Source organism: Lynx canadensis, chromosome D2 (assembly GCF_007474595.2).
Source record: "Lynx canadensis isolate LIC74 chromosome D2, mLynCan4.pri.v2, whole genome shotgun sequence".
NCBI lineage: Eukaryota > Metazoa > Chordata > Mammalia > Carnivora > Felidae > Lynx > Lynx canadensis.
In genome coordinates, this window is record NC_044313.2 from 82,002,219 (window position 1) to 82,015,063 (window position 12,845).

Here is a 12,845-nt window from a genome sequence, read left to right on the forward strand (position 1 = left end):
GCTAGGTCTTAATACTGTCTTGGCAGGATGTGTTTAAATGGACTTGGACCTGTGGACACGTGTTCATAGACCTCTAGAAGAGCTTCGTAGACCTTTCTCTTGTCCACTTTCTGCCATTCACAGGGAATGACTACTTACATCAGAAAACCATGAATCCTTTTAACATTTTAGATTTAAGTACAATCTTAACAGGAAAAAAATCGCTTGCTAGGCAATGTTATTTAGGCCATTTGAATTATAGTGATAGTAATGATCACAATAATAAAATCTGTCAAGCGCTCTAAAGATTTACTGTAGGAGCGAAGTTCTGTTATAAAATGTACAATTTTTGTGGACATTGAATCTGTCAGTGCCTGGCTATTGTTTAAACTTTGGGACTTTTTATTCAGCGTATGGTTTTCCAGGAAATCAAATCAATGGCTGTTCATTATTTGTGTTTTCAACCAGATCATTTTAGAAAAAAAGGTTTTCTGCATTCGAGGCTCCTCCGCCCGGAAACATTTCTAGAAAAACGAAGGACACATTTGCATTGTATCTCTGTTTATGTGTGCTCGGGGCAGGGATACCTTTTGTTACTAGGTTCCTTGAGCAGTCCAGTGGCTTCTCGTTGCTAAATGAATTGTCGGCTTCCTAAATCCAGCAGAAATCATGCATATTCTGGAAAATGTGTCAAGTAGGTCCACCTAGACTTCTAAAAATTTTAAGTAAAGGGGTTATGGCCCGACCTCCATGGTCAGGAAAGGAGGAAAAAAATGGAAGCTGTTTCTGGAAAGAAAGGTTTCCCTGCATTTTTAATGATGTGAGTTTCAGCCTATACTCAGGTTTTAACTTTTCCTATTGACACTGACTTTGCTCAGGGAGGCTTTGTTTGAAGACTCCTTTGGGAATATAGGACTGTAGTGATATGCATCTGTTTTTATTATTATTCCGTGCACTTCAGCTGAGTACCTTACTGCTTCTCAGCTTGAAAATAAGTAAGTGCCTTGAAATAACTTGTTTTTCTCTCTTTGTAAGGTTGATTTTGGCTTTGCAAAGAAAATAGGATTTGGAAAGAAAACATGGACTTTTTGTGGGACTCCAGAGTACGTGGCTCCAGAGATCATCCTGAACAAAGGCCATGACATTTCAGCCGACTACTGGTCACTGGGAATCCTAATGTATGAACTTCTGACTGGCAGGTATGGACGTTGGCAGAGAATTGCTGATAAAAATAGATCAGCCAACAGCTGCACGCTCCTGCCTTTGTCACTCTGATTAGACCATCTTAAAGCACATCTCACCATATCTTGGTCCAGCACTTCAAGTAATTATGCAAGTGCCCAGGGATTCGTAAAACAAACTCTAAAATGGGTTGGATGAGGGCAGGAACTCAACGTCAACCTTTGCCCTCATCATTACGAATTCCTTGTACATATGTGAGAATGTGGGAAAACCTAGTGTCTTTCTGTGAGATCTTTGAGCCTAGCTGCTTAGCCAGCAATGAAGCAAGGGAGGTAATAGTGGTATAAAAAAAATATCTGGGGTCAACTATTTATAGAGATAAGAGGACATGTTGACAAGTATTATACCTAAATGAAACGGGAATAGTTTGCAGGTCTTCTGTGTAATGCTCTTATAGCCATCAGCAAGGAAAAGAAGATCCCCAACAAAAAGAGAAACAAACACCCCACCGTGCCGTGCATGGGGGACAATGAGTAGTAGGGTCATTATAAACCAGAGTTCAGAAGAAGGCTGGGTAGAGGTCTCAGACATACAGAGCAAGGAAAGGACAGCCCATGGCTTCACTAGAAGGGCAACAGGGGGCAAAGACATGGAGAAGTTGTGTGTAGAAAAACTTACTGGGAACCTGAGGGCTGCCTGACTGGCTTTAGCACAAGAGAGAGAGAGGCCACACAGATGACAAGGGATACAGAGAGAGTTGGGGAAACAGGAACAGAGGGGACCCCCACCCCTAACACCACGAGCTGGAGTGGGGAGGAACGTACAGAGAAACGGTGAGCGGGTGCATCTGCCCCGGGCACAGAACCTTAAGTCATGGCTTAAAAGGGCAACTTCAAATAACAGAACCAGCCCTAGAACCCTGCCAAGTGGTGGGGACTCCCTGTCGTCCTCAGGAGCTGGCAGGTACCTCTACTTATGTTTCCCCTCCACCTTGATAGTGCAGAGGGGAGCCGAGCCCAGGCACCATAGCTGACTTTCCACCACAGGGAGCCCCAGCCCCCTGACCCCAGATGTCCCACCAGTGTGGACACCCTTGGTCAATGCTCATTATGACTCCAGCCATCTCACCAAGGTAAGACAGCACAGAATACTCTAGACGTGCCCTACTTTGGCTCTCCATGACTTGCCAAGACAACCCAGTGTCAAGTGCCCTGGGACCCCTGGCCCATGCCCACCTCGACTCTAGCTGTCCTGCCAGGGGGCCCTCTGCATGGAGGGTCCCATGACCCCTGGCTTCTACCCACTTCAGCTGTCCTGCCAGGGGGGGCCTCAGCACAGACAGCCCCAGAACCGCCCCAACAGGGCGGCCCAGGATCCAGAGCCCATGACAGCTACAGCTCTGTAGAGCCAGCCAAAGTCAGCAGGCAAACACGGTCTACACAGGGATGACCATACGGAAGGTCATTCCCTCAAGTTTAGGAGAAGCAGCTGTTCTGTAATTCGTTGAAACAAAGTCGATCGAAAGGAGGAGAGAGGGGAATATGGTCCATATGAAAGAACACAAAACTTCAAAAAAGGTAAATGGCAATAAGCATGGGTGAACTCTGTGAGAACTTTAACAAATAGAAAACACCAAGAAAAGAACCAGAGTTGAAGAATACAGTAACTGAAATGTAAAATACACTAAAGGGAGTAAATAGTGGATTAGAAGAGAGAAGAACGGCCAGTGATCTAGAAGACAGAGCAAATGGAAAGCACCCCAGCTGAACAGCAAAAAAAAAAAAAAAAAGGGGGAGGGGGGAATTAAAAAAAATTGAAGTTAAGGAATCTCTTGGACAACATCAAACAATAATTCCCATTATCTGGGTCCCAGAGACAGAAAAGAGCAGACAACATGTTTGAAGAAATAATAACTCAAAACTTCCCTACCCTAGGAAAGGAAGTAGACATCCACTTTCAGGAAGCCCTAAGAATTCCAAACAAGATGAACCCATGGCACATATTTATAAATGTCAAAGATTATACACCACCAAGCAAGTTTATCATTCAGATTTGAAGGAGCAATAAAGAGTTTACCAGAAAATCAAAAAAAAAAAAAGTGGTTAAGGGGAATTCTTTAATAACCAGAAGAAAATAGTGAAAAAAAACTTCATTAATAAAAGTAAACATACAGTAAAGGGACTAGAGCAATGACTTATAAGGCTAGTATGAAGGTTAAAAGAAAAAGTAGTAAAATCAACTACTTGATTTTTATTAATATTAAGGCATTAATATTTATTATTATAATTTTATATTATATAAATATAAATATAAAATGTTATATATATATAAATGTATGTTAATTTATATAATTATAACATATAATTATATAAATACAATCTATTTTTATTTTATAGATAATATATATTTTATATATTATTAATATTAAGGCAACTCATAAAATAAAAAGCGGTAAAATATGACAGTATATACACAAAGTGGTGGGGGAGGGTAAAAATCAAGTTCTTTCAGAATGTGTTTAACTTAAGTGACCATCAACTTAATATAGACTACTATATACTTAGGATGTTGTTATATATGAACCTCATGGTAACCACAAACTAAAATGTATAAAAGATACACATAAAATAAAGACAAAACTGTATGCTGCTTACAAGAGGCAAACTTTAAAGACACATGCAGACTGAAAGGGGGGGGGGGAAGATATTGCGTGCAAAAGGAAGCCAAAAAAACAAACAAGACAAAAGAACCTTCAGTAAGAATACTTATGTCTGACAAAATAGACCAAAAAAGACTGTAACAAAGACAAAGAAGAGTGTTACATAGAGATAAAGGGATCAATCCAACAAGAGGATTTAAGTTGTAAATACCGATCCACCAACATGGGAGCACCTAAGTACATTAAGCAAGTCTGAACATAAAGGGAAAATTGACAGTAAGACAACAGAGCAGGGGACATTAACACCCCACTTGTGTCAATGGACCTGTCATCCAGGCAGAAAGTCAGTAAGCAAACAGTGTCTTTGAAAGACGCATTAGACTAGATGGGCATAACAGACAGATAGGGCCCATTCCATCCAACAGTAGCAGAATACGCATTCTTTTCGGAATGAAAAGCACGTGAAACAGTCCCCAGGATAGAGCACAATTTAGGCTACAAGTCTCAATACGTTTAAGATTGAAATCATTTCAAGCATGTTTTCCAACCACAATGGTATGAAACTACAAATCAGTTACAAAAAATAAGAAAACCCAAAACATAAAGAGGCTAAACAACGTGCTACCAAACGACCAATTTCTCAATGAACAAATCAAAGAGGGAATATTTAAAAATACACAGATACCAGCAGCAACAACAAACATGGAGACAATGTAAACACAACCATCCAAAACCTCTGGGAAGCAGCAAAAGCAGTTCTAAGAAGGAAATTTGTAGTAGCGGAGGCTTATCTCAAACAGTAAAGAAGTTACAAAAATGACAAAGACAAAATTAGAAGAGAGGAAATAATAAAAATCAGAGAGGAAATAAACGAGAGACCAAAAAAAAAAAAAAAAGAATACAAAGGATCAATGAAAGTGAGTATTGTTTTCTTAAAAGAGAAACAATATTGAGAAGCCTATATAGCAAGACTCATGAAGGAAAAAAGAGAATCCAAATAATTAATATCAGAAGTGAAAGGAAAGTAACAACCAACAGTACCAAAATGCAAAGGTTATTAGAGAAGGAATACTATAAAAATTATGTGCCACCAAAGTGGACAATCTGAAAGAAATGGATACATTTCTAGAAATACACCATCGTTCAAAACAAAATCAGGAAGAAATAGCAAATCTGAACAAACCTATTACTAGTAACAAAATTGTTTTAAAAACAAACCTATAACTAGTAATCAAGAAAACCCCAATAAACAAAAGCTGAGGAAAAGAGGGCTTCACAGGTGAATTGTACCCAACATTTAAGGAAGAACTGATAGCTAGTCTCCCCAAACTATTACTAAAAAAAAAAAAAGAAACCTTCATTTTATAAGACCAGTATTACACTGATACCAAAACCAAAGACACTACCAAAAAAGAGAACTGCAGGTCAATATACTTGAAGAACCTGGATTTAAAAATTCTCAACAAAATATTAGCAAACCACATTCAATAATGCATTAAAAGGATCACTCACCACGATTAGGTGGGATTTATTCTGGGGATAGAAGGGTGGTTCAGTATTCTCAAATCAATCAACGTCATAGACCACATTGACAAGAAAAAGGGTAAAGCCCATATGATCATCTTAACAGATGCATAAAAAGGTTTTGACAGAATTCAGCATCTGTATATAATACCCTCAACAAAGCGGGTTTAGAAAGAACATACCTTAACATATTAGAGTCCGTATATGAAAAAAACCCCAACTAACATCATACTCAATGGTGAGAAACTGAGAGATCCAGAAACAATACAAGAATTTCCACTATCACCACTGTTATTCAACATAGTACTGGAAGTCATAGCTGAAGCAGTCAGACAAGAAAGGGAAATAAAAGGCATCCAACCTGGTAAGGAAGAATTTAAACTGTCACTGTTTACAGATGGCACAGTACTACACGTAGAAAACCCTAAATACGCCATCAAAAAACCGTTAGAAATAATAAGTGAACTCAGTAACGTTGGAAGACAAAAAATTAATACACAGCAATCTGTTGTGTTTCTATTCACTAATAACAAAGCAGAAGGACAACTTAAGAAAGCAATTCTATTTACATTGCACCAAAAAATAAAATAAAGTTACTGAAGATAAATTTAACCAAGGAGGTGAAAGACCTGTTCTCCAAAAACTATTAAATTTTGATGAAAGAAAGTGGGAGCCAATGGAAACATGGTCTGTGCTCCTGGATTGTAAGGATTCGTATTGTTAAAATGTCCATACTACCCAAATCACTCTACCGATTCAGTGCGATCCCTATCAAAATTCCAATAGCATTATTCACAGAACTAGAACAAATAATACTAAAATCTGTATGAAACCACCAAAGACCCTGAACAGCAGAAGCAATCCTAAGAAAGAAGAACAAAGCACAAAAGTAGACACACAGACCATGGAAGCCGAACAGAGAGCCCAGAAGTAAACATTTGCTTATGTGGTTCAATTACTCTCCAACAGAGGAAGCAAGAATAGGTAATGCCAGGGGGAAATGGACGGCGAGATGTTGTGAAAAAGCTAAAGGATGTGGAAGAGATCATGGCAGGTGACTCTTTTAAGTTTAAACTCAAGGGGTGCCTGGCTGACTCAGTCTGTGGAGCATACGACTCTTGATTTCTGGGTTGGGAGTTTGAGCCCCACAGTGGGTGTAGAGATTACTTAAAAAAAATACAACCAAGTTTAAATTCAAGTAGTAAACTAAATTGTCGCATTATGTTGGTTGACAGAGGTGACGGGATCAGTTCCATCCCGTAGGTTGATCGGAGTAGACCTTTTTTGGGAAAGCGGCATAACCCTTTAGCCAGGTAAATATGGGAAGAACCTTCCAGGCGAAACAAACCGCGTTCTGAGGTGCGAAGATGCTCGGTATTTCAGAGAGCAGACATGGCGTCCTGATCCCAGCGAGTGAGGGTGGTGTTAGCAGGAGATGGAGTCCTGTTACTGGCATCCTTGTAGCCGTCTAGTGATTTTGGACTTGGTGTTGAGTATAATCGGTGAGCTGACAGGTGCAGGAAAAGGGCTAGAAAGTGGAAGCCACGTCTTGAATGGCCAAGGACAGCAAGACTAACAAGACATGAGAGGAATGGCAGATGAACTTGACCCATATATGGTTTGGCAGGGGGTGGCTGTTTGTATTTTTAATGTTTATTTATTTTTGAGGAAGAGAGTGCACGAGCGAGTGGAGGAGGGGCAGACAGAGAGGGAGACACAGAATCCGAAGCAGGCTCCAGGCTCCATGCTGTCAGCACAGAGCCCAACGCGGGGGGGTTAAAGCCGCAAGATCATGGCCTGAGCCAAAGCGGGACACTTAACCCACTGAGCCATCCAGGCACCCCCCCGTATACGGTTTTGCTACATGATTTACTCACAAAGGTTTCCACATGGTTTTGCTATTAATCCAGCATCGTTCCGTGTTACCACGACTAATATATGTCCCCAAATAAGACTGGTGGAGTTATAACAGTTTAGGATTTCTTATTTAGAAAATACAAGTGATTCTCTTTTCACCTCTCACCTTTGCAGCCCGCCATTCTCAGGCCCAGACCCTATGAAAACCTATAACATCATACTGAGGGGGATTGACATGATAGAATTTCCAAAGAAGATTGTCAAAAATGCTGCTAATTTAATTAAAAAACTATGCAGGTAAGCGTTTGGCCACGTGACGTTTGAAAGGATCATGATGGGAACATGATTGGATCCCTTACAGTTGTTGTTTTCTTTCCAGGGATAACCCATCGGAAAGACTAGGCAATTTGAAAAATGGCGTCAAAGACATTCAAAAGCACAAGTAAGTGTTCTTCCCTTGACCTTTCTGTGGGAGGGTCCAGAAAGCCCCTCCCCAGGCTGTTCTTTTTAAGCTACTGGCTGTGTGACCGACACAGTTGGCCCATGGGAACACTGGAGGGGACGTTCAGACCAGTTAGCCTTTGGGGACAGCACAGCCACACGCGACCCTGTGCCATACTAAGTGACCGATTCACTGAATTCAGTTTCTCCTAGCTCACGCTAAGGAGCATTGCTCCTCTCTGGCACCAAGAGGAAATGTGAGCTAGATTGATCGATTGAATTCTAGGTGGATTCTAGAATTCTATTCTCTACCAGAATATCAAAAACACAAGTCCTCCACCATATCATGCCTCATTTCCTAGACTAAAACTGGAATATATTTTTCCACCCGCTTCCCAATTAGATGATAAAACATAGTACTGAGTACAGCATTGTTTTTAGGTGATGGCAGCATCTTAAATATTAAACCTTACCTAGTTAATTGGATATCTGAGTGCTAATCTAAGACCCAATTGTTGTTTTTTATTAGTCTGTTTGTGTAACACCCACAGGAAATTCACATCTGTGCAAAAAGAACTTATTTACCAAAGTATCTATAAATACCTAAAACACCTGCTAAGAATTTGGTGTATGCATTTGCTACTGCTGAAAACTTTTAAAGACAAAACAAACAAAAAACTTAGTGTTATCTGCTCCTCATTTGCACAGAAAATCTGAACACAAATACCTTCATTTTTTTAACACTTAACTAAAAATGACATTTTACTAGAAATTATTATGACCCTAGTATTGCATATTCAATGTTTTCTTCTACGAACACAAAAACAGTACCAAGTCAGAGTTAGACCTGACTAATATAGTGATGTGAAAAGGTTAATTAGGCTGCCCAAGGAATCAGTGCAAAGCTGGAAAAATAATTTTCTGTCCTGACTTTCATGCCCTGGTTCCATTGCCTGAAAATAAGATGTCCAAGTAGATCATGGGCTAAGGATATCATGACACTTACTAAGTTATATTGATAGTACAGGAACAAGGTCATACAGACATTGTGACGAAATTGCCAGGGGGACAAAGGAGTTATTTGTAACCGATGTTAAATATTTCAACAATTAGATTTTTAAAATATGCATTGTATAAAACAACTGTTAAAGTTTTCAGTGACACCGGATACATTTATGTCACGTTGAAAATGTTCGCCTTTCTGCTTTCCATCCTGTATGGATATTTCCACATCAAATATGTTGCAACGGGGTTTCAGCTAAAGTAAAATGCCTTTAACCAGCTCCTTTTTCTCCTCCCTTTCCTAGATGGTTTGAGGGCTTTAACTGGGAAGGCTTAAGAAAAGGCACCTTGACACCTCCTATAATACCAAGTGTAAGTAGACTTCCCAGCGAATACTTGTGTGACAAGGTTTTATCCTGTGATCAGATTAAATAAACTATAGAAGTACCACATTAGAATAGTATCTAAAATGCAACCTTAAAAACAGGCCAGTTAGGAGATGGTTATTGTATGTGTATTCTATCATTACCTGTTTCAACTATTCGTTCCAATTTATTTATCCTTTTATCGGGCTCTAAAAGAAAAGGATTCTGGTTCCTTAACTGTCTTTTCTGAACATATCGAGTTTTTTGTGACATAGCAGCCCAGTGAGGGCGACTCAGTGTTTGGACTGTATTAACTTGAAATCGATTTCAGTTGATTGCATTTTTACGTTATTTCTGTTTAATGCTGCATCTTTACGAAAAGACACAGACCGCTTTGTGGTCCTGAGCCTTTCAGGTATATGCTTCCTTCCCCTGGGACTAACTCAAGCCTGCTCTTGATTCAGAAGCATTTTCCCTACTTCTGAGATTCATTTCTGTGTCAGTGCTTATGCCTATTCGCAAACAAAAACCCCGTTACCGTGGCTCACATCGCAGATTCTAATTGCATTCTTCAAGTTTTGTTTTTAGAACAAGAGTAGAGAGTAAGCCTGAATTATACTTGCCTACATCCACCAGAGGTTTCCTTTTATGGATATACCCATATACATATATATTAGTATCTAAGAGGTTCTAAATATTATAGAATATGAGGGAAACTAAAGGATGGATTTTTTTACTGCTTTTACTGATGCTCTGCAGTTTGGACTTTGCCCAAGAAATTTGCAAGAGTTCTGACCGAGGTCAGAAATGGCTTTTATTCTACTTGAAATAAACACACACAAGACTTAAGATGGTCTACAGGGCTCTACCCAGCCTGATTTCTGCCTGCTTCTCCTATTTCTCATTCCAGTCCTATCCTCTCTTACACAGCAGCCACACTGGCCCCTTTGGATCACTTCACAGCATGAAGCACTCTCTCTCACCTCTGGACCTTTGCACGTGCTACATCCTCTTTTTTGAACTCACCAATTCTTAGTTTTGAAATAATATTTTTTCAAAGAGGCTTTCCATCATCACTCATACTCTCAAGTCTTTTTTCTTCCTAACACTAAGCAAACCTTATAGTCATCTACAGATTTTGGTGATTATTTGTTTTTAGTCCTACAAGGTACTCCCTGCCAGGGTAGGGCAAGAGCAATGTCTTTTTTTATTCACCGCCCTTAGCCCCAGTAAAAAGCACAAAGCCTGCCACCTGGTAGCCATTCAAACAACAGTCACTGACCGGGGAATGAATAAAGAATGCTTTTTAAAAATCTAGTTTGGGATTTTACTAAAAGAAAAAAAAAAAAAAACCCAAAAGTCAAGAAATCCCTTCTCGGTCACGCCCTCTCTCATTTGTAGGTTGCATCACCCACAGACACAAGCAATTTTGACAGTTTCCCTGAGGACAGTGATGAACCACCACCTGATGACAACTCGGGCTGGGACATAGACTTCTAATGTGTTTCTCTTACCTGCTTCTGCCTTGCTGAAGTCAGCTTTCTCTGAGACACGGCTGACAGCAAACCTGAGGGACGGAGAGAAGATCAGTGCTCGGGGTCACCATGATGCCTTTGATCGATGCTGCTCCAGTAACTACAGTGGCATGAGGACTTCTTGCTTAGACGACAGTAGTGCTCTTTACATGTTTTCTGTTTGATCCTAAAAATAGCCGTTGACATGGTGGTCCTGAAGCAAAGCCCTTCGCCCGTAAAGAGAGGTTTCCTGTCGTTGCAATGATCTTGCTTTGCTCGGACTGTAATTTGAAAGACTGTAAGAAATACTTCAACCTAGAAAAAGAGTCCGTACCTTGCTAGAATGGCCAAGATCAAAAAATAATGTATGGGGTACGATGGGTTGCCGTGGTACCAAAACGGGGCTCTTCCTTTCCTTCAAGGGAGGCCGTGGGAGCTATTAGCACAAGCCGGTGTCTATACCATACGGAAGAGGGCCACGCATCTATGGGTCACGGCGTTCATGTCAAACCAGTGCTAGAAGTTTCTTGATTTTGTTTCCCAACAGTGCTGATGACGAGGCTGAATGTTACCTTTCCTTTCTGACAGATTTTAAAAATTGATACAATCAAAGCACAACTGCTATGAAGCCTCACGGCGGGTATATATGCGTTTTCACGGAGGATTGAAAAAAAAAAAAAAACCAACCTGCATGACATTTGTTTGTTTCTTTTTTTTGATAAATTGGCATGACAGAGTGGAAAAAAAAAAGCAATTCACAAACCATTTCATATCGTTTCAAATATCGTGCTTCAAGATGGTCCTGGAAATCAGTGACTAGCAGCCAATTGATTTTTCTTTATTACCTAACATACTCTCAGACTGAGGCTTAAAATAGTCCCTTTTATAAAAATCAACCCTTGGGGTGGGGACGGGGTGGGGGGGGTGGGGTGGAGAGGGATGAAGATCCGTCCAAAAATAAAAGTAAACTATATAGGTGCTATGTATATCTTTCATCTGTAAATGTCCGTGTCTGAGCAGACAACACAAATTCTAATCATCACCTGTGTAGCCAGAGACTCAAGCATTTTCACTACATTTACCGATGAAACTCCCGTCGGATTTCACTTACACACCATAGTCTAGGGTTGAGGGGAAAGGTGATTAAAACCCATTCAGCTGGCTTCTTGTCTTAGGCCTGAACCAAAAAGAAGAAGAAGGAAGCACAAAATCATCAAGATTTACCAGATGAGGGACCTTCCTTATGCGAGGTCAGGGAACAGGACAGGACCTGGCCAGGTGTTGATTCCCTTTTTGTGAATGAGCCGATGTGAGGTCATGCATGCGTGAGAGTAGAGGAGAACACAGGACCCTGATTTCTTAAGCAGAAGTTTTCATTAAGTAGGACGGAAGTATTGCAATCCTGAAACGAATCTGAAAATACCAGACTGATTTGCTTTTTCATGAGGGGAGAAGAATCGGCAGTTTAAAGTGAATCCTCTGTTGGCGGGCAAGTTGACTACTATGGGCTGTTCTAAGTAGCAGAGACATTTGGAAGCTTTTCCTGGACAAGTAGCGTTAAACCTGCGTAGACAAACGCATAATCTTACAAGCTGTCATCCTGATTTAGAGCTGTGTGTGAATTTGGTACATCAAATTGAAGTTTGCCTTGTTCCAGGAGAGAATTTTCTTTTTTTTAAAGTCAATCAAACGTAGACGGTTCTGCAAAAAACATGTCCACGTCGGTCATTGATTTTTTCATACTGAGACTACTTTAGAATAGAATATCAACACGTAATGATCTAAAAAAAACATTTGGGGAATAAAAATTATAAGGGCATATTAAACAATCAGAGTAAAGTTAAACTTTTAAATTAAAACTTTGACCCCCAAGATGTTACGGTTACTCCTTTTTCTGGCCTTTACAAACAATTGCTTAAGATCAATTTATTCCCCAAGATATCCACTTTCTTCTACAGATTTCAGAATATAAAATGTACCAAGCTAAAATCCAGCTGTGAGTGCTATTTCAGAATTTTTATATTGCTTTTAACTGGGCTCGTAAAAGTACATAATTTCAATATCATGGTCAATGTTCAGTGAGTTTTGTTAAAAGAGTGCTTTAGGCATGCTAACGATTTGCTAGATACTAAGTTTATCTCGTCGTTATTTAAGAGAATCTGCTCCCGCAGTTTTCCAAATGCCCCAGTAACCCCAGAGGTTAGCCCTTACCGTGGATGTTGAAACTGTGGTTCAAGTCTAAGACAACAACGTACAGGTTCTCTGAGGAATGAAGAGAACATTCAGCTCAATGGCACTGTCGGCCGTCTCTCCCACCTGTCG

At 40.0% G+C, this 12,845-nt stretch overlaps 1 protein-coding gene across 2 annotated transcripts in view; it reads left to right on the forward strand.

The window, feature by feature from the left end:
- Window positions 1-11,215, forward strand: part of PRKG1 (protein kinase cGMP-dependent 1) — a 1,158,696-nt gene extending 1,147,481 nt beyond the window's left edge. For both annotated transcript variants that reach the window (XM_030334044.1, XM_032595293.1), the window contains 5 exons: window positions 1,015-1,178; window positions 7,376-7,498; window positions 7,581-7,643; window positions 8,950-9,016; window positions 10,411-11,215. In XM_030334044.1, coding sequence (XP_030189904.1) covers window positions 1,015-1,178; window positions 7,376-7,498; window positions 7,581-7,643; window positions 8,950-9,016; window positions 10,411-10,509 — 516 coding nt within the window. In that variant the 3' untranslated portion in view covers window positions 10,510-11,215. The remainder of the gene's footprint in view (window positions 1-1,014; window positions 1,179-7,375; window positions 7,499-7,580; window positions 7,644-8,949; window positions 9,017-10,410) is intronic.
- The last annotated feature ends 1,630 nt before the right edge of the window (window positions 11,216-12,845 follow it).